This window comes from Cherax quadricarinatus, chromosome 86 (assembly GCF_038502225.1).
Source record: "Cherax quadricarinatus isolate ZL_2023a chromosome 86, ASM3850222v1, whole genome shotgun sequence".
Classification (NCBI taxonomy): domain Eukaryota; kingdom Metazoa; phylum Arthropoda; class Malacostraca; order Decapoda; family Parastacidae; genus Cherax; species Cherax quadricarinatus.
This window is the reverse complement of record NC_091377.1, coordinates 17,573,360-17,595,743: the sequence shown is the minus strand read 5'-3', so window position 1 is coordinate 17,595,743 and position 22,384 is coordinate 17,573,360. Positions and strand designations below refer to the sequence as shown.

At 38.3% G+C, this 22,384-nt stretch overlaps 1 protein-coding gene across 3 annotated transcripts in view; it reads right to left on the bottom strand.

Moving 5' to 3' along the window:
- Window positions 1-389: 389 nt before the first annotated feature.
- The window catches only part of SecS (Sec synthetase), a 172,739-nt gene continuing 150,744 nt past the window's right edge, over window positions 390-22,384 (bottom strand). For 2 of the 3 annotated variants that reach the window (XM_070103690.1, XM_053797580.2), the window contains exons 10-11: window positions 5,230-5,361; window positions 1,170-1,543 (exon numbers count right to left, since the gene is read on the bottom strand). In XM_070103690.1, the coding sequence (XP_069959791.1) occupies window positions 1,320-1,543; window positions 5,230-5,361 (356 nt within the window). In that variant the 3' untranslated portion in view covers window positions 1,170-1,319. Of the gene's footprint in view, window positions 1,544-5,229; window positions 5,362-22,384 lie in introns of all 3 variants that reach the window. The other variant, XM_070103689.1, reaches the window with a different exon arrangement.

Sequence of the window (22,384 nt, the reverse complement as noted above, 5' to 3'; positions counted from 1 at the left end):
ACAAACTTATTCTCAATACAGACAAAACTTCATTGTTTTGAAACAGAGCTTCAAATGTTCAGCTAAATATATCGATAAATAGTTCCTCCATTTCAAGACAAAGAGGGTAAATTTCTAGGTCTCCACTTTGACTGCAGTCTTAAACTTCAGACCCACATACAGCAAATATCCAAGAAAGTTTCCAAAACAGTAGCATCCTTTCTAAGATATGGTACTATGTACCCCAAATGGCACGTCTTGCTCTTTACCACTCTCTCATTTACCCTTACCTCACCTATGGTATTTGTGCATGGGGTTCAACTACAGCAAATCACCTTAAAACTTTAAAAACCCAACAAAAAGCTGCTGTGCGATTGATTACCAATTCCTGCATTAGGCAACATATTCCACCGCTTTTTAAGAGCCTAAACTTGCTTAGTAAACAGAATATCCATACATATTATTGTGCCTACTACATACACAGAACATTATACTCCAATATTAACCCTCCTCTCAAATCCCTCCTTGATAACTCCAACAGAACGCACAGGCATCTCTCCTTATGCAAAACTGCTATGCACATAAAGGGCCTGAAGATCTATAATTCATTGCCTGAACATACAAAAAAGGCTCTTGCTGCAAATCAATTTAAGGCTCTACTTAGAAATCATCTCATCACCCAAAATTAACCAGTAACTCGAAAAACTCCTAAATAATTTACGACTGCTCAATTATTTTAGCATTACTTTAAACTTAAAATTGTTTCAATTTCATTATTCCAAATTGTGCTATATTGTAATACTGTAATATTTTCATATAATTCATCACAACTATAAATTCAGTTACTGTAAACCACTAGCTACCTCTGATGTAATAATAAAAGTGATATATAATAAAAATTTACTACTCTCAAAATCACTAGTATTAAGTAGTCTGTATCAGGTTTAGTCTGCCCGAAATGCCCTGGCATGATAGTGCCTTTGTTTCTACTTAACAAATCCAAATTATAATCATACATTGTAAACACTGCAAAGAAATAAAATCTTTAAATATATTAATAATTATGAACATCAGTTTGGTGAGTGACATGATATGTAGGGAAGAGAGATATATACAGATGTTGTAATTACCTTCTTTCTTAGAGCAACTAATCAGAAGATTCTGCTCTCTGTGTTGGAAATGTAATGATGTGTTCCTTGGCATACCTCCTTAGATGACCCCTTTTTAAGGGGTAAAGGATGTTTGCTGGTTAAGGGCTCTTGATTAAAAAAAATAAGGTTACCCACTCCTTCCTAGAATCAAACCTAACTGTCTCTCATTCCCCCAAAATTGTATGACCTTTATGCATCAATACTGTCTTCATCTACTACCTCTCCTGTGGAGGTTACAGCTTCCTTATCTCCATTTACACTCAGGACTGAGACTGGAGCTTTGCTGCCTTTAAACTTTTCCAGACACTTGTCAAGGCGCTGTACAAATGTCTCCACATCCATTTTAGTTATGCCAATGCATGCTGCTGCCGTCAGGTATGGATGAGGGTAGTTCTTGCTGTGGCTGCCCCATCCTTAAGTAGTGAAATGAATACATTAGCATCAGGTATGGACTCAATTAAATGAACAAACTTTAATTAATTTTACGACTATTTATTATTTAAAAATGTGTGAAACGACGATGATCGTCGTCGTCGTCGTCGTCGTCGTCATCGTCGTCATCATCATCATCATCATCATCATCACAACAAGATTCCCTCCACTTACCGACACCATTCAGTGGAATTATTATATCTATTTTTTTATCTTTTTCTACCAAACAAATGTTAACCCACCAAACCACCATGAAATGAAGACATACAAAAAATTAAGCGTTTCATAAACTAGATTTATTTCAGTCGTAAAATTTGAGAAAGGTATCCCTGTATCATATAAGCCTAGGCCCCTGTACCTTAATACATGCAAAACTAATAGTACAGTGAGGTATAAATTTCTAATTAGAAAAGGCAATCACAGGCGTGGAAACTAATATCCAGTTTCTTAAATAAAAATGAGAAATTAGCACTTGCACAGCTCAAAACCAATTTGAACCTCTAACTTAAATACTCTGGCTCTGAAAATTTAAAGGCTATCAGAGGAGGAAGGTGTTCCAAGTAGTTTTAAAAGGCTTATTGATTCTGTGTGGGTAGTAACAATCTCTGTACTATTTCCAACTCTGACATTTCTCTTAACTAGAAAAAAGCCATCAACTATTTATTGCCCATAGACCATGTTCTAAAATACACAAGCACTTTAGGTTTGAAGCCATTCAGAAGCTGCATTCTAGAGTTATTGGCATTGCAAGCTTCAAGCTAACTGGATGAGAACCACTATTTCAAATTTTCACATTTCAATAAAATTGACAAACTGGCACTTACACAGCTTGAAATCAATCTTAACTTTTCTTTAAGTAAGATACACCAGCATTTAATGTTTAAAATCAATCAGACTCAGCATTCTCCAGTTACTTTACTGAAGATAAAATTTCTTTAGTAAAACTTGCCAATTAAAACATGCACACTGCAAAATTAATGCAAATCCAACAATGGAATTCAGCCAATTCCAAGTTTATTAACTATATATTGTATCAAATTTGGCAAATTTGCACCTACACAAGCTTAACCCCTCAAGCTATCATTTTTTCACTCTATGCATTAGCCATTCCCCTCAAGGGAGGTTCCTTGATGCTGGTGAGGGGCTCTTGATCTAGGGAATTGGATCTGTGCTCCAATTCTCTGAATTAAGCACGAATACCTTCCATCCCCCCCCCTCCCAACCCCAAGCCGTGTATAATCCTATGGGTTTAGCTCTATCCCCATGATAATAATAATAATTAGCCATTAAATACTGAAGCCATTTAATGGAGTTAACTCAAGTTATTTCAAATAATAAATACACCACACTTTTTTAAAAATAAAATTGGCAGATTAGCTCCTACAAACTGCAACAACATCAAATTTCTCCTAAGTAGGATATGCCAATTTTGAAAGTCTGAAGCCAATCAGAAGAGGCTCTCTCAAAGTACTATGTATAAACCAAAATTAGGAAAGGCTTTATAATAATGACTAAAGGGCAAATGCCCATTGCAACAGTTTCGTGAACCTTTCCCTAAGTCAGTGGTATTCATTGTGAGGCTCGCGATGACTCAATTCACGGCTCATGTCTACTTTTTCTCATTTACTATATTGCACTAGCAGCTCAGTACTACTTAATTTAGTTGAGTTACGCTAACTTGCAGTAGCTGCGGCTCTCTCAATCAATGTGTTTAACTGAAGTGGCTCTCTTGCAAAAATTAGTGAATAACACTGCCCTAAGTTATAGATCACCAGCACTGAATATGTGAAGCAAACCGGATGAGGTATTCTTTAGTTATACATGAAGACCTTAGAGGAACAAAAGAAAATTATACCAAAATAATATACATGATTCACTCTACAATAAAGCCACACAAAAATGTAATATTTAAGAATTTACCAAACTTATGTCAGTCTTTAACATTTCTCAGATTTCTTTTTTTCACTTATGTTTTGGTTAGAATGTGATACCAGTTACAGAAAAGCAGTTGCAGCAGCTCAGCTGATAATGTCAAAGCAGTAAAAACCAGCAGCACCACTACCAGCATCAGCAGCAGGCATGACGTATGGCATGGCATGGGTAAGTCTCTTTACATGTACTGCATCTTTTCATCTAGCAGGAAATAGGTACTGTGCCTGGGTGTTAATTTCTTTTACACCCAATGTTGCTGTCTTTGACAGCACAAACAATGCTGCAGACTATAAGAACAGCATTAAAGACACTGTTTACTGAGAAAAGGAAGAGACAGTGAATTCAGCAACACCATCAATGAACATTTAGCCTAACCTCTCTGCTCCAACATAGGGATAATCACTACTTCAGAGATGGTGAGATGAAGAGGAAAGTATACTATTAGTTGCTCTTGTGATATTAAACAGGTGAGAGGAACATCTAATGAATTCCAGAATTTGTGGTGCCTCTCCAGTCTCTCTCCTAAGGTCTGTTAATTGCCTGAATCTTGACAGTGAATTACTGTGTCTGGGGCCCTGCTGGAGGAATCTGTTTCTCCTGATGCAGGGCCTTAAATCCCAAGATGTAAGGGTTCCTGTTTTAATGTTTTAGGGTCAGAACTATTCATTAGTTAAACTAGCATGTTTGAATTTCTTGTATACTAGAAGCCAGTGTAATATGCTTCAACATTCTCTGATCTTTGCTGGATGAGCCCATGTTCAGGTGTCTAAGTCAAGGTTTACCGCCAACATCCAGGACTCAAGTCTGGCTGATCAGTTTCCCCTGAATACTTTCATAAATGTTACTTTGCTCTAGCTTCAGCAGCACATCAAATCATAAAAACTACTTGCTTCCTCTCACTCCTATCAAACATGCCTATTGGATGTCCAAGCCCCAAACACTCAAAACCTCCCTTACCCCTTCCCTCCAATCCTTCCAGGGATGACCCCTACCCCTCTCCAGATTTATATACACTCCAAGTCATCCTATTTTGTTCCATCTTCTCTAAATGTCCAAACCACCTGAATAATCTCTGCTCTGCCCTCTAGATACTTTTGGTAACCCTGCACCTTTCAATTTCCAAGCTCCGAATTCTCTACATAATGCTCACTCCACACACTGCCCTTAGATGTAACATCTCCACTGCCTCCAGCCTCCCCCTCGCTGCAACATTTAAAACCCATGCTTCACACCCATATAAAAGTGTTGGTACATTCCTCTTTTTTGCCTCTATGGATAAGGTTGTCTCCAGAGATGCCTCATCACTTTTATGGTTTCACCTCCTCTTTCATCGGCCCATCCGCCAACAAGCCCACTCCTAAATATCTAAATATATGTTCATATTGGCAGTTTGGAGGGATATGTTGCGTATCTTTATACGTATATGCTTCTAAGCTGTTGTATTCTGAGCACCTCTGCAAAAGCAGTGATAATGTGTGAGTGTGGTGAAAGTGTTGAATGATGATGAAAGTATTTTCTTTTTGGGGATTTTCTTTCTTTTTTGGGTCACCCTGCCTCGGTGGGAGACGGCCGACTTGTTGAAAAAAAAAAAAAAAAAAAAATGTTGAAATGTTCAAAATATTGTTATTAAACAAAAAAGAATGGTGCACTGAGTTTATATCAAAATTGGAAGGATGCTACATGCACTCTTAACAATTTCCTAAACAACAAAAAAAGCTGTACAATTGCTACTTACCGATAAATTTTACACCAGCGATAGTTTTGACATCAGTGGTTGCTATAACTCGAGTCCCTGAAATACCACGCAGGAACATCATTGATCCCAGCTCAGTCAGGGAGGTGTGGGCATCACTTGGCACTGTCATGGCTGTGTGAAGGCCAAGAAAGATACATTTTAACATTAATGTTGCCATTTACCCATTTTCCACTTTCCTTGCACGGGCATACCTACTTGGCCTTTATTAGTTCATTGATAACTTTGATTAGTTTTTGAGCAGCTAGGGAAAAACCCTGACTGCAATGAAGATCTTTATTTATACAAAATTTCACCTAACAAGTACAATGTCAGTTTGCCTATGTTTTCAAGTAACTGTGGTAGAGCCATGTGGCCTCTGGCCTTTCACCTCAAGCAGAGTGACTATGGTTAGCTCCCTAAGAGAGGGTCTCTCTTTGGGTTTAGACATATTAAAAGTCTGGGAATTTTAAGGATATTTTGGGAATGGCTAAACTGTTCTGTGGGAGCCACGAGTTTACAGTCTTATTGGAGGAAAGAATATCGAAGATGGAATGCAGGAGCTCTTATAATGGAGAGTCAGAGAGAAGTGCTATTCTCAGGTTTGGCAAATGTTGGGCTGGCTTCTGATCCTGTTCACAATCCCTCCACTGGGACTCTGTTTCACAGTGGCTAAGAAAATGCATTAAAAAAACTGGAAAGGGATGATTTCTTAAGTGGGGTTTAGGAGGTAGGATAGCCTCCACTAAGTTGAGTGAAAACTAATCAGAGGAGAGGTGTTAAATAGTAAGTACTACCTGAGATTTACCTGTGTGCAAATCCCCTTGTAAAATCTTAGTTCTACTTTTAATTTGTAATATGAAAAGTTTCAAGTATAATCATTTTGTAAAGTGAAAGTAATATAATCCCTTTTGTAATTCTATTTTACTTTGAGTAAATGTAAAATCTTAATCTGTTACACAATTCAGCAGAGGGCAGCAAGGGACTAGCTCCCTTAAGGTTTACTATACTAATAGCAGGAGTGTAAGAAATAAGATAGATGAGCTAAGATTAATTGCAAGTGCAGGAAACATAGATATTATTGCTATAACAGAGACCTGGCTCAATCTGAAAGATAGAGAGATGCCCTCTGAATGTCACGTACAAGGCTATAAATTATTCCACACTGACAGGGTCAACAGGAAAGGTGGTGGAGTAGCGATGTATGTCAGAGACAATTTAAATTGTTGTGTTAGACAAGATATTAAATTAGAAGCATCAGCCACTGAATCTGTTTGGTTACAGCTTCTCGAGGGCCGAGAAAAACTAATTTTGGGTGTGATTTACAGGGCCCCAAATCTTGATAGAGAGTGCAGTAAACTTCTATGGGACGAAATTCGTAAGGCATCTACATACGAAAATGTTGTGCTAATGGGAGATTTCAACTATAGACAGATTGACTGGAGCAATTTGACAGGAAATTTAGAGTCAGGTGACTTTCTTGATACGATCCAGGATTGTTTTTTAAAACAGTTTGTGACAGAGCCTACTAGGGGAAATAACCTCCTTGACTTGGTTCTTGCCAGTAGGGAAACACTAATTAATAATCTTGAGGTTAATGATGAGCTTGGGGAAAGTGATCACAAATCACTCAGTTTTAATATATCATGGAATTCCCCTAATAATGGCAATCAAGTCTCCGTCCCTGACTTTCGCTTGGCTGATTTCATAGGACTGAAAAATTACTTAGGTGGGCTGAACTGGAATGACCTGACTAAGGGTCAGGTAGGTGGTGATGGTTGCCGATATGATGCTTTCCAGGGCATAGTTCTAGCTGCTCAGTCAAATTATGTTCCAAATAGGGAAATCAGATCAAACAAAAATGATCCTAAATGGATGAGCAATAGATTAAAATATCTGATTGGTCATAAGAGAGGCATATATAGGCAAATCAAAAGAGGAGAGGGGCAATTAAGAAATCGATATATTCAGTTAAAGAGAGAAATAAAAAAGGGAATTAGAAAAGCAAAAAGAGATTATGAGGTTAAAGTTGCAAGAGAATCGAAGACTAACCCAAAAGGATTCTTTCAGGTATACAGAAGTAAGATCAGGGACAAGATAGGCCCACTCAAAAGTTCCTCGGGTCAGCTCACTGACAGTGATAAGGAAATGTGTAGAATTTTTAACACATACTTCCTCTCAGTTTTTACACAGGAGGATACCAGCGATATTCCAGTAATGATAAATTATGTAGAACAGGACGAGAATAAACTGTGCACGATTAGGGTCACAAGTGACATGGTCCTTAGGCAAATAGATAAATTAAAACCTAACAAATCCCCAGGCCCTGATGAACTGTATGCAAGGGTTCTAAAGGAATGTAAAGAGGAGCTTAGCACACCTTTGGCTAATCTTTTCAACATATCACTACAAACGGGCATGGTGCCAGATAAGTGGAAAATGGCAAATGTGATACCTATTTTCAAAACAGGTGACAGGTCCTTAGCTTCGAACTATAGACCAATAAGCCTAACCTCCATAGTGGGAAAATTTATGGAATCAATAATTGCCGAGGCAGTTCGTAGCCACCTTGAAAAGCATAAATTAATCAACGAATCTCAGCATGGTTTTACAAAGGGGCGTTCCTGCCTTACGAATTTATTAACTTTTTTCACTAAGGTATTTGAGGAGGTAGATCATGGTAATGAATATGATATTGTGTATATGGACTTCAGTAAGGCTTTTGACAGGGTCCCACATCAGAGACTATTGAGGAAAATTAAAGCACATGGAATAGGAGGAGAAATTTTTTCCTGGATAGAGGCATGGTTGACAAATAGGCAGCAGAGAGTTTGCATAAATGGGGAGAAATCAGAGTGGGGAAGCGTTACGAGCGGTGTTCCACAGGGGTCAGTGTTGGGCCCCCTGCTGTTCACAATCTACATAAACGACATAGATGAGGGCATAAAGAGCGACTTCGGCAAGTTTGCCGATGACACCAAAATAGGCCGTCGAATTCATTCTGACGAGGACATTCGAGCACTCCAGGAAGATTTGAATAGACTGATGCAGTGGTCGGAGAAGTGGCAGATGCAGTTTAATATAGACAAATGCAAAGTTCTAAATGTTGGACGGGACAATAACCATGCCACATATAAACTAAATAATGTAGATCTTAATATTACGGATTGCGAAAAAGATTTAGGAGTTCTGGTTAGCAGTAATCTGAAACCAAGACAACAGTGCATAAGTGTTCGCAATAAAGCTAATAGAATCCTTGGCTTCATATCAAGAAGCATAAATAATAGGAGTCCTCAGGTTGTTCTTCAACTCTATACATCCTTGGTTAGGCCTCATTTAGATTATGCTGCACAGTTTTGGTCACCGTATTACAGGATGGATATAAATTCTCTGGAAAATGTACAAAGGAGGATGACAAAGTTGATCCCATGTATCAGAAACCTTCCCTATGAGGATAGACTAAGGGCCCTGAATCTGCACTCTCTAGAAAGACGTAGAATTAGGGGGGATATGATTGAGGTTTATAAATGGAAGACAGGAATAAATAAAGGGGATGTAAATAGTGTGCTTAAAATATCTAGCCTAGACAGGACTCGCAGCAATGGTTTTAAGTTGGAAAAATTCAGATTCAGGAAGGATATAGGAAAGTACTGGTTTGGTAATAGAGTTGTGGATGAGTGGAACAAACTCCCGAGTACAGTTATAGAGGCCAGAACGTTGTGTAGCTTTAAAAATAGGTTGGATAAATACATGAGTGGATGTGGGTGGGTGTGAGTTGGACCTGATAGCTTGTGCTACCAGGTCGGTTGCCGTGTTCCTCCCTTAAGTCAATGTGACCTGACCTGACTAGGTTGGGTGCATTGGCTTAAGCCGGTAGGAGACTTGGACCTGCCTCGCATGGGCCAGTAGGCCTTCTGCAGTGTTCCTTCGTTCTTATGTTCTTATCTTTAGATCCCTCAATATTTCCCCATTTATTACTGTGTTTTATGTCTTCTCAGCCATCTACATTATTTTCACTAGCTGAGTTTTACAGTTGAGAGTTACCATTATGGATCACAGCAGTTTACAACTCATCTCTCAACCAAAAAAAAGGTTAGTAAAATTACTGTAAATTCTGTAGAGCTCTATAAAATTATTATACAATACAGTACAGGTTACAATATTTGTATTCTTAATGTGTGGTTGTCTTCTGCATCAGCAAAACAAGTCCACTACTTCAGAAGACAACTGGACGAACATGAAATATTCATTTCATAATCTGGGAGTTGTGGATAATTGTCATTACTGTACACCCCCTTCCCTCTATCAGTCCACTAAACACTAGTTGTACCTGATGGTACCACTAAACACTAATTGTACCTGATGGTATCATTAAACACTAGATGTACCTGATGGTATTATTAAACACTAGTTCTACTTGATGGTACCATTAAACACTAGTACCTGATGGTACCATTAAACAGTAGTTGTACTTGATGGTACCAATAAACAGTACATAATTGTACTTCATGGTATCACTAAACACTGGTTGTACCTGATGGTACCATTAAACATTAGTTGTTCCTAATGGTACAAGTAGTGTTTACTCAGCATTTTTGCAACTCTTTTTTTTCAAACAATCCCCAGCATCACTATTTACTCATATTTCATTTTTGAGGTTGGGTTATTTGAAATAAACCTATATGTACATATACTACATTTTATGGCACCGAAGATGCTATTTTTTCCCTAAAATAAGTCTTGAAAATTTACCCAGCATCTTGGAGGTTGAAGGTTATGCTGCTCACAGGCCTCAACCTAAGCCTAGAGAAGCATTTTAATACCAGAGTGTAATCTAAGATTCTGTTTATGACCCAATAATGAATTCCGTAAACTATTTTGTATAAAATATGTAATGAATAAAAAACAAAAGTAATAATAAATAAGCGTAAAAATTCATTGGCACTTAGCAGAGGTAGGCTATGGCAAACCAGGTGATGGAGTGAGATGGACTACTGGTAGTATCAGTAGGCTAATTCGCCTGTTTACTATCAAACCGGTAATAACATTTTTACTCACCTCAGATGATCCTAATATTAATTAAGGGAGCACTATCAAATATAAAAAGCAGAAGTAAAATTGTGGTATATTAAAAGGGGTTCAAATAATGATACATACTGGTATATAATAATATATACACATCATAGGTTCGTTTTGGTTGTGTTGTAATACAAATACAGTGGACCCCCGCCTAATGATATTATTTCATTCCAAAAGTCTGTTTGGGTGCCATTATAGACCGAATTTGTTCCCATAAGAAATATTGTGAATTAGATTAGTCCGTTTCAGACCCCCAAAAATACACCTACAAAAGCACTTACAAAAATACAGTGGTCCCTCAATAATCGTCCGGCCTGAAAGTCGTCCATTTTGGAAATACAGTGGACCCCCGCATAACGATCACCTCCCAATGCGACCAATTATGTAAGTGTATTTATGTAAGTGCATTTGTACGTGTATGTTTGGGGGTCTGAAATGGACTAATCTACTTCACAATATTCCTTATGGGAACAAATTCGGTCAGTACTGGCACCTGAACGTACTTCTGGAATGAAAAAATATCGTTAACCGGGGGTCCACTGTAGTCCTGTTTTTTCGTCAAAATATTGGCTCGCAAATGGTCCGGTAACTCGCTAATAGTCCTAATAGTCCTTCGTCCCAGATGCGTACTCACGCTCTGAGCCGCCTCGGCCTTTCCTTCCCAGCCAGTGTGCCATTGTTTACCAGCGAGTGACGGTCCCCTCACATGCTCCTACGAAATATTTCATAATATTCCATTGATTTTAGTGCTTGCAAGTACTAAATAAGCTACCATGGCTCCAAATAAAACTTCTAGTGCCAGCCCTTTGGTAAAGAATGTGAGAAACACATAATTTATGAAAAAGTTTGTAGAAAAATACAAAGATGGTGGTGGTAGAGTGGAAGCAATTGTGATAGTGGTTGATGAACATAAGAAAGGAGGATCACTGCAGCAGGTCTGTTGGCCCATGCTCGGCAGGTCCTTTACAATTCATCCCACTAACGAAACATTTTCCCAACCCAGTCCTCAATTCTACCAAAGAAATAAGCTATGATTACTCTATCCACTCATTTGGGACTTGCAAATGAGTGGATAGAGTTATCAGAGCTTATTTCTTGGGTAGCATTGAGGACTGGGTTGGGAAAATGTTTCGTTAGTGGGATGAATTGTAAAGGACCTGCCAAGCATGGGCCAACAGACCTGCTGCAGTGATCCTTCTTTCTTATGTTCATCAACCACTATCACAACTACTTCCACTCTACCACCACCATCTTTGTATTTTTCTACAAACTTTTTCATAATTTATGTGTTTCTCACATTCTTTACCAAAGGGCTGGCACTAGAAGCTTTCTTTGGTGGTAGTGATGGTGGTAGAAGGTAGTAGTGATGGTGGCAGAAGGTAGTAGTGATGGTGGTAGAAGGTAGTAGTGATGGTGGTAGAAGGTAGTAGTGATGGTGGTAGAAGGTAGTAGTGATGGTGGTAACAGTTGTAATAGTGGTAGAAGGTCGTAGTGGGTTCCTTCTTTAGTGGTTCAGTGATTCTACCAACTCCTCCAATGTTGTTGGAGTTATATAGGGCTACAAAAACCACCGCCGACTCAGCTGCTGCTTCACCACCATTATGGACGGCTTACACTCAGTGGCCCTTATATACCCAACAACAACACAACACAACACCTCTCGTGACATACGTAATGACTTATTTTATTCATTCTAAAGTATATTCCATGTTTCTATGTTATTAATATTGTTTATTATGTCATATTAGTTGAATTGTGATAGATAAATAAGCAATAGAGTTGATATTAGTGTCATATTCTCCAACAATAAACTTGCCATCCCTCCCTCACACAAACAAATAGCCAATAAGAACATAACAATGGAAGAACACTGCAGGTCTACTGGCCCATATAAGGCAAGTCCTTATCAAAATGACCTCCACCCAAAGCTACCCAAGAATTTACTCCCGTGCCCAATGATACAAATGAAACTCAGCTCCTCCAACTCGTATATTTGTCCAATCTTTTCTTAAAAGCTACCCAAGGTCCTAGCCTTGATCACCCTACTGGTAAGTGTGATGTTAAATAAGAACTTAAGAAAGTAGGAACACTGGAACAGGCCTGCTGGCCCATACTAGGCTGGTCCTTCACAAATCCAACCCACTAACAGAACAAATGCTACCCAAGCAATAAACTCAGGTGCAAGTCCAACTCAAATCCAACCCCTTTCACTCGTGTATTTATCCAACCTAAATTTGAAACTACCCAATGTTTTAGCTTCGATCACCCTACTAGGCAGACCGTTCCACTCATCAACTACCCCTATTACCAATGTTCATTTATACATTTTATTAGTGCCCTAGAGTCCTTATGGAGGGGGATTCCCCTTCCAAATAACCCCTCTTCCTTCTCTCCTCCTCCCTGTCTTCCATTCATCAACAACAGCCTTCAATAAAGGTAACTGTCATGTTGAATGTTCATTCTTTTGTGCATGTAAATCTATCTTTTAGGTAAAAAAAATTTTTTTTGTTGATACTTCTAGGTGTCTGGAACGAATTAATTGTATTTACATTATTTCTTATGGGGAAAATTGATTCGAAAATCGTCCATTTCGATAATAGTCCCACTTCCAGGAACGGATTATGGACGATTATTGAGGGACCACTGTACACTTACATAATTGGTCGAGTTGGGAGCTGATCGTTAGGCGGGGGTCCACTGTATACTCTTTATTAAATAGTAAAATCAATAAGCTTAAAAGCATACAGATGAAGCATTTTTAAAGCAAAAAATATCACAAATCAATATACAGTCATAGCCACAGACACATCCACTTGCAGGCTTGAAGATAGTGACTCAGCGAGTATAAAGAGAACAAGGCCAGTCAGGTCTAAATCATGTATTGAACGTGACTCACGTGAGTGATAGTGTCCTGCAAATGTTCAATTGCAGCTAAATTGAGTGACACTGAAAGACACAGAAATACTGCCAAGCACAAGAAAACTGAAGAACCATTCAGTACACAAAGACAAACAATGAAAATCAGGAACCCAAATTAAAATAAGTCATTTGTCTGACTTTTTTTTTTTTTTTTTTTTTTAACAAGTTAGCCGTCTCCCACCGAGGCAGGGTGACCCAAAAAGAAAGAAAATCCCCAAAAAGAAAATACTTTCATCATCATTCAACACTTTCACCACACTCACACATTATCACTGCTTTTGCAGAGGTGCTCAGAATACAACAGTTTAGAAGCACATACGTATAAAGATACACAACATATCCCTCCAAACTGCCAATATCCTGAACCCCTCCTTTAAAGTGCAGACATTGTACTTCCCATTTCCAGGACTCAATTCCGGCTATATAAAATAACCGGTTTCCCTGAATCCCTTCACTAAATATTACCCTGCTCACACTCCAACAGATCATCAGGTCCCAAATACCATTCGTCTCCTTTCACTCCTATCGAACACGCTCACGCATGCCTGCTGGAAGTCTAAGCCCCTCGCCCACAAAACCTCCCTTACCCCTTCCTTCCAACCTTTTCGAGGATGACCCCTATCCCGCCTTCCTTCCCCTCCATGTCATTCTACTCTGATCCATTCTCTCTAAATGACCAAACCACCTCAACAACCCCTCTTCAGCCCTCTAATACTTTTATTAACTCCACACCTCCTAATTTCCACACTCCAAATTTTCTGCATAATATTTACACCACACACTGCCCTTCGACAGGATATCTCCACTGCCTCCAACTGCCTCATTGCTGTTGCAATCACAACCCAAGCTTCACACCCATATAAGAGTGTTGGTACTACTATACTTTCATACATTCCCTTCTTTGCCTCCATAGATAACGTTTTTTGTCCCCACATATACCTCAATGCACCACTCACCTTTTTTCCCTCATCAATTCTATGATTAACCTCATTCTTCATAAATCCATCCTCCGACACGTCAACTCCCAAGTATCTGAAAACATTCTCTTTTTCCATACTCCTCCTCCCTAATTTGATATCCAATTTTTCTTTATCTAAATCATTTGATACTCTCATCACCTTACTCTTTTCTCTGTTCACTTTCAACTTTCTAACTTTACAAACACTCCCAAACTCATCCACTAACCTTTGCAATTTTTCTTTAGAATCTCCCATAAGCACAGTATCATCAGCAAAAAGCAACTGTGTCAATTCCCATTTTGTATTTGATTCCCCATAATTTAATCCCACCCCTCTCCCGAACACCCTAGTATTTACTTCTTTTACAACCCCATCTATAAATATATTAAACAACCATGGTGACATTACACATCCCTGTCTAAGACCTACTTTTACCGGGAAGTAGTCTCCCTCTCTTCTACACACCCTAACCTGAGCCTCACTATCCTCACTATTCCATATACTTGCAACATCTGCCACATTGCTCCCCTATCCACTCTATCATATGCCTTTTCTAAATCCATAAATGCAATAAAAACTTCCCTACCTTTATCTAAATACTGTTCACAAATATGCTTCAATGTAAACACTTGATCTACACATCCCCTACCCACTCTAAAACCTCCTCCTGGTACTTTACACATATGTTATAATGTATTTTAATTTGTGTAACTGTATATATGTGTACCTGTGCCTAAATAAGCTTACTGATTAATTAAAAAAACTAAGTGACAATGTAGGAACAGAGGGGAAATATGTTTCTGAACATTGCTGAACACTGTTCATTACGAGTAGCTGACCATTTAAGTTTACTCTGCAAAGAACATTTTGCTGACAGTTCTGGATGTAAGAACATTTTAAGCTTAGGATTGGGATTTAGCAAATCTAGAATAATCACACCTATACTGGCACATTTTTGAATGCATGTTTTAAGCAAGAGTCTAGTGCTGTTTTAAAATTTTATCTGGTAAACCTTCCACTCAGTGTCAGTGGTAAATAACCTCAGAACGAACCATCAACATGTGTTTTTATGTAAAATGCCTCAAGCTTAACATAACTTTATTACCATTATTACCAGTTACACCGTTAACCTGTTTTTTTTTTTTTCCAAAATTTAGCCAGTCAGAACTGATGGGTCATCCTCGACACTGGAGCATCTTGTTCACAATAAAATATGGTGATTAAAAGCAAATAAGACAGAACAATAGGTGGGACACGTGTGTCAGTGACGGGATGTTTGTTAACATATGAGACTGTAAAGACCATGGTAATGCTAATTGTAGACTGTTGTAATACTAAATATAAAAAACTTTCCTTATAATGTAATCCTAGAGGTGAATCAACATCCCCTAGATAAAAAGAAATTAAAATTTTACTTTGATTTTGGGTCTGATTTTTTACACCTGATAATGAAAAATCATAGCAAATTAAGTTCCCAATAAGAAACTCGTATTTAACACTATTTTCTGTCTTCAAACTAACTTAAAAAATAAAAAATTAACACAATCCTTCATCATTAAAAATATTCAAATGTTTTATTTCCTTAACCCTGAAACTGTTGAAGGTTCCAAAAACTAAATGCTCCTCTTGTTGCAATTTTGGGGAAAAAAATGGTCTCCTGCAATGGTAGACAATCTTTTTGTAAAGGTAATAGCAACAAAAAATGCAAAATTTGGTGCAATATGGAGTTACGCAGGTACAAAGTTGAAGGTCACAGAGCACTTTATGTAACACAGTTGCCACCCAATTTCAGGCTTATTTTAGGCCAATTCCAGTACTCAAATAGACCCAATTCCTATCTGTTTTGCTAGTATGCCTTCCAAACTAGTCACTTATTGGAAGGAACTGTTCATTCAACTATTAAACTACCCTGTTAAGTGCCTAGAAGTTGGAAATTTGACTAATTTTACACTATTTCCAACAATTTTTAATTTAATAACTTAGTCCAAAACAAAAATTATAGGCATTCAAGCATCTAAAGCAACCTTCCCTCTGCCTAGGCCTCTCCACATAATACAGCGGAACCTTGACTTACGAGTGTCCCAACATACGAGTTTTTTGAGATACGAGCCACCCCTGGGTTGGCTTTTTGCTGAGTTATGAACCAACATTTGAGTTATGAGCAAGCTTCCCCCTTCCTCTTCCCCCTCAACCCAAAACCTGGACACCTCTCTTGTTTATCTATGATTTCATGCTATAATTCCATGGAAATCATTCTCTTTTTCTTCTCAGTAATAATAATAATAATAATATAATAATATTATTACAGTCAAGTCACTCAGTAAGTCAGTCAAGTCACTCAAGAAGTCAATCAGGTCACTCAGTAAGTTAGTCAAGTCATTCAAGTCACTCAGTAAGTCAGTCAAGTCACTCAGTAAGTCAGTCAGGTCACTCAGTAAGTTAGTCAAGTCATTCAGTAAGTCACTCAGTAAATCAGTCAAGTCATTCAGTAAGTCAGTCAAGTCACTCAGTAAGTCAGTCAAGTCATTCAGTAAGTCAGTCAAGTTACTCAGTAAGTCAGTCATGTCACTCAGTATGTTAGTCAAGTCATTCAGTTAATCAGCTAGTCATTCAGTAAGTCAGTCAAGTCACTCAGTAAGTCAGTCAAGTCATTCAGTCAGTCAAGTCACTCAGTAAGTCAGTCAAGTCATTCAGTAAGTCAGTCAAGTCATTCAGTAAGTCAGTCAAGTCACTCAGTAAGTCAGTCATGTCACTCAGTATGTTAGTCAAGTCATTCAGTTAATCAGCTAGTCATTCAGTAAGTCAGTCAAGTCACTCAGTAAGTCAGTCAAGTCATTCAGTCAGTCAAGTCACTCAGTAAGTCAGTCAAGTCACACAGTAAGTCAGTCATGTCATTCAGTAAGGCAGTCAGGTCACTCAGTAAGTCAGTCAAGTCATTCAGTAAGGCAGTCAGGTCACACAGTAAGTCAGTCAAATCACTCAATAAGTCAGTCAAGTCATTTAATAAGTCAGTCTAATCACTCAGTAAGTCAGTCAAGTCACTCAGTAAGCCATTCAGTCAAGTCACTCAGTAAGTCATTCAGTCAAGTCACTCAGTAAGTTAGTCAGTCAGTCAGTCACACAAACTCATGTTAACCTCTTTTTCTGTGTACAAAGTAACACTTCAGTTACAGGTTATCTCTTGTCTAATATCTTTGTTAATTTTAAGACTTAAATCTCTCAAATAAAATCAAAGTTTATTCTCTCTAAGGATTACAATGCTGGGTTTACAGATTTTGGTTATAAGTAAGTAAGTTTATTCAGGTATACACAAATACAGTTACATAGAATTATCATACATAGCAGCATATGTGTAGAGAACCTGGGATAACCCAAAAAAGTCAGACAGAGTGACTTATTTCCATTGGGGTCCTTTTACCTTATTATTATAATATAAAGGTTATAATATTTTCTTATTATTCTATAATGAAGATAACATCTTATTATCATACTAAAAAGACTATCTACTACACGAGGGTCATTAAGACTATCTACAATACGAGGGTCATTACTAGGAATAAGGTAAAATTTACACGTATGTTTGCTAAAAAATAGAAAATCATTTCCCTCCCTTTCTGTTTACCTGGAGTTTACCTGGAGAGAGTTTCGGGGGTCAACGCCCCCGCGGCCCGGTCTGTGACCAGGCCTCCTGGTGGATCAGCGCCTGATCAACCAGGCTGTTGCTGCTGGCTGCACGCAAACCAACGTACGAGCCACAGCCCGGCTGATCAGGAACTGACTTTAGGTGCTTGTCCAGTGCCAGCTTGAAGACTGCCAGGGGTCTGTTGGTAATCCCCCTTATGTGTGCTGGGAGGCAGTTGAACAGTAGCTACAGTCATCAGACACCTTTTGGCACTCTTCTTGAACTGGTTCATGCTATGACTGGCTTTGACATGTGCGGGTAGTCTGTTCCATTCCTTTATTGCTGTACAATAAAAGGTGTTTGAAGCCTGGCCAATGACTGTGGGTACTACAAAGTTGAGCTCTCTCCCCCTAGTACTATGATTGCTTTGGTTCCCAACCTTGACAAAATTGACAGCAAGATATTCTGGACACTGTTTGTGAGCAATTTTATAAACATGATTTAGCTTCAGTTGTTTTACTCTGTCTTCAACATTCAACATATCCAACTGCTGTAATTCATCCTGGCCTACATGTTCTCTTGGTCCCAGCCCCAGGATGAATCTTACGATTTTGTTCTGGGTGATTTGCAGTCTATCTTTCAGTTTTTTTGTCAAGGCAGAGTACCATGAAGAGCAAGCGTAATCCATATGGCATTGTATAAGGGTTAGACATAGGGTCCTGCGAGCCTCAGTAGGTAGACACTGTGCTTGTCTATACAGGAACTTCAGTCTGGCATTCGCTTTCTTTACTACACTCTTCATTATCAATTCTTTTGACATGTGTGGTTTACATGTAATAAAATACTAATTACAGAGGGTGCCACTAGAACACCTAGCATGGCTAGGCATTTCGGGCAGACTTAGATTAATTCTTAACCCTAAATTATTACAAATTGTGGAGTAAGTTGACTAAATACTAGTTTGTGTGTTTAGCAATGTGAATGCTTTTGTTTTGGCACAATATATAGTTTCTATATTGGAGTATCAAAGGCAAACTTGTGACTAGTTAGGAATCATTATTTTAAGATTAAGATACGTATTTCTGTGCTTATAGTCAAATGGGCGAGTGAAAGTGTGAACCACCAGGTGGTTTTTATGTAGTTAGTTGACGGGGTGTATCAGGGAGATAAGATGTTTTCTAACTGTAGTTTTGAAGGTGATGAATGTGTCTGCAGTTGTAAAGTTTTCAGGTAGGGTGTTCCAGATTTTAGGCCTTTTGACATACATTGAATTTTTGTAAAGGTTTAGTCAGACTTATACCTCTTCATGCCACTTTCAGCAACACTGGTATGGCTACTGGGTGTCATGATTGCTTGGCAGATACAAGATATAGTAATTAAAATATCATAACACAATTGACAAACACAGCTGCCTTGTAGCAGAGAAAGACTGGACACATATGAATTAGGAATGCTGGGGTGGTGGGGGGTGGTGTAGGGGAGTGCTGCCCGGCTGCTCTACAACAAGGCGGCCGCTTGAGCAAACAAGAATTTTTATTTCCTTCCCACAAACTGAACCATGTTAAATTAATTATATGATGTGTTACATAAAATTGTGTAGCAATTCTTCAATGGCAGTCTACTGTATTATTATAATAATGATAGAGCTTCAGTTCCCTAAATTAATAATAGCAACAATAATAATAATAATATACTACTACTACTAATATAATATTATTATTATTATTATTATTATTATAACAATAGAGCTTCAGTTCCCTAAATTAATAATAATACATGTAATACAGTGGACCCCCGATATTCGATGGCATTGGTATACGTTAAATTCGGTATTCGATACATTTTAACGCCAAAATTTTGCCTCGCCACTCGTTAAAAAACCTGCCACACGCGATTTGTCCAGGACGCGTCCACATGAGTGCCAGTGTTTACAAGCCAGCCAGTGTGCTCGCATCTAAGCATACATTCCGTACATTCCATATTATCACAATGTTTTTGGTGCTTGTTTCTGCAAAATAAGTCACCATGGGCCCCAAGAAAGCTTCTAGTGCCAACCCTGTGGTAAAAAGGGTGAGAATTAGTATGGAAATTAAGAAAGATTTTGAAGGGTTTGGGGCTAACCCTGAGAAGCCTATGCCAGTTGTGGAATCCATTGTGCCTACTTCAAAAATTAAGGAAATGTGTGCAAAGTGGGTTGAACTGCAAACCTGTATGGATGAAAATCACCCTAACACAGCTATTGCAAGCCGTGTTGGTGACTATTACAATGACAATGTTGTGGCCCATTTTTGACAAATCGTAAAGGAACGGGAGGTACAGAGCTCTATGGACAGATTTGTTGTGCGACAGAGGTCAAGTGACTCTCAAGCTGAGGACTTCTGTTATTTATACACCTACCATCCGACTTACGACCTGCTCGACTTACGACCACTCGACTTACGACCGTGTTTTTTATGCCAAATTTCTGGGAAATAAACAGCTATTTGTGTTGTACACAGTGTTTATCCTAAACCTTACAGTATAAAATACAGTACTAACAGCATAAAAAGTAAAGTAAAACATGAAATACCAAAATAAAACAATAAAATAAAGTCATTACAAAAATGTTTTGTTGATATTCAGTAGTAAAGTTTGACTTACGACCATTTCGACTTACGACCGGTTTCTCGGAACCGAACTCGGTCGTAAGTCGGATGGTAGGTTTACTTCTAGATATGAAGCTAAGAATTCTGTTAGCTTTATTGCAAACACTAATGCACTGTTGTCTTGGTTTTAGATTACTGCTAACCAGAACTCCTAAATTCTTTTCGCAATCAGTAGTATTAAGATCTACATTATTTAGTTTATATGTGGCATGGTTATTTTCCTGTCCAACATTTAGAACTTTGCATTTGTCAATATTAAACTGCATCTACCACTTCTCCGACCATTGCATCAGTCTATTCAAATCATCCTGGAGTGCTCTAGTGTCCTCATTAGAATGAATTGGACGGCCTATTTTGGTGTCATCAGCAAATTTGCTTATGTCTCTATTTATTCCCTCATCAATGTCGTTTATGTAAATTGTGAACAACAACGAGCCCAACACTGACCCCTGAGGAACACCGCTTGTAACGTGCCCCCATTCTGATTTCTCCCCATTTATGCAAACTCTCTGCTGCCTATTTGTCAGCCATGCCTCTACCCAGGAAAAAATTTCTCCTCCTATTCCGTGTGCCTTAAGTTTCCTCAATAGCCTCTGATGTGGAGCTCTATCAAAAGCCTTACTGAAGTCCATATACACAATATCATATTCATTACCATGATCTACCTCCTCAAACACCTTAGTGAAAAAAGTTAGTAAATTCGTAAGACAGGAATGCCCCTTTGTAAAACCGTGTTGAGATTCATTAATCAATCTGTGCCTATCAAGATGGCTACGAATTGCTTCGGCAATTATTGATTCCATAAATTTTCCCACTATGGAGGTAAGGCTTACTGGTCTATAATTCGAAGCCAAGGACCTGTCACCTGCCTTGTAAATAGGTATTACATTTGCCATTTTCCACTTATCAGGCACTATGCCAGTTTGTAGTGATATGTTAAAAAGATTAGCCAAAGGTATGCTAAGTTCCTCTTTACATTCCTTTAACACCCTTGCAAACAGTTCATCAGGGCCTGGGGATTTGTTAGATTTTAGTTTCTCTATTTGTCTGAGGACCACGTCACTAGTTACTGCAATCGCACATAGTTTATTATCCTGTTCTACATAATCTATTATTTCAGGAATATCGCTAGTATTTTCCTGGGTGAAAACTGAGAGGAAGTAGGTATTGAGAATTTCACACATATCCTTATCACTGTCAGTGATCTGACCAGAGTTACTCTTAAGTGGGCCAGTCGTGTCCCTAATCTTACTTCTGGATACCTGAAAGAACCCTTTTGGGTTAGTCTTTGAATCCCTTGCAACCTTAGGCTCATAATCCCTTTTTGCTTTTCTTATTCCTTTCTTTATTTCTCTCTTTAATTGAATATACTGATTTCTTAACTGCCCATCCCCTCTTTTGATACGCCTATATATGTCTCTCTTTTGACCAATGAGATGTTTTAATCTATTGTTCATCCATTTGGGATCATTTTTGTTAGATCTAATTTCCCTACTCAGAACAAAAGTTGTCTGGGAAGCTAGAACTATGCTCTGAAAAACGTCATATTGGCAACCAAGATCACCTACCTGACCCATAGCTAGGACATCCCAATTTAGCCCACCCAGGTAATTATTCAGTCCCATGAAGTCAGCCAAGCGAAAATCTGGGTCAGAGATTTGATTGCAGTTATCTGGGTAATTCCATGATATATTGAAACTAAGTGATTTGTGATCACTTTTCCCAAGCTCATCATTAACCTCAAGATTATTAATTAGTGAATCTTTGTTGGCAAGAACCAAGTCAAGCAGATTGTTTCCTCTAGTTGGTTCTGTCACAACCTGTTCTGAAAAGCAATCCTGAACCGTATCAAGAAAGTCACTAGACTCAAGATTTCCTGTCATATTGTCCCAATCAATTTGTCTAAAGTTAAAATCTCCCATTATCACAACAGT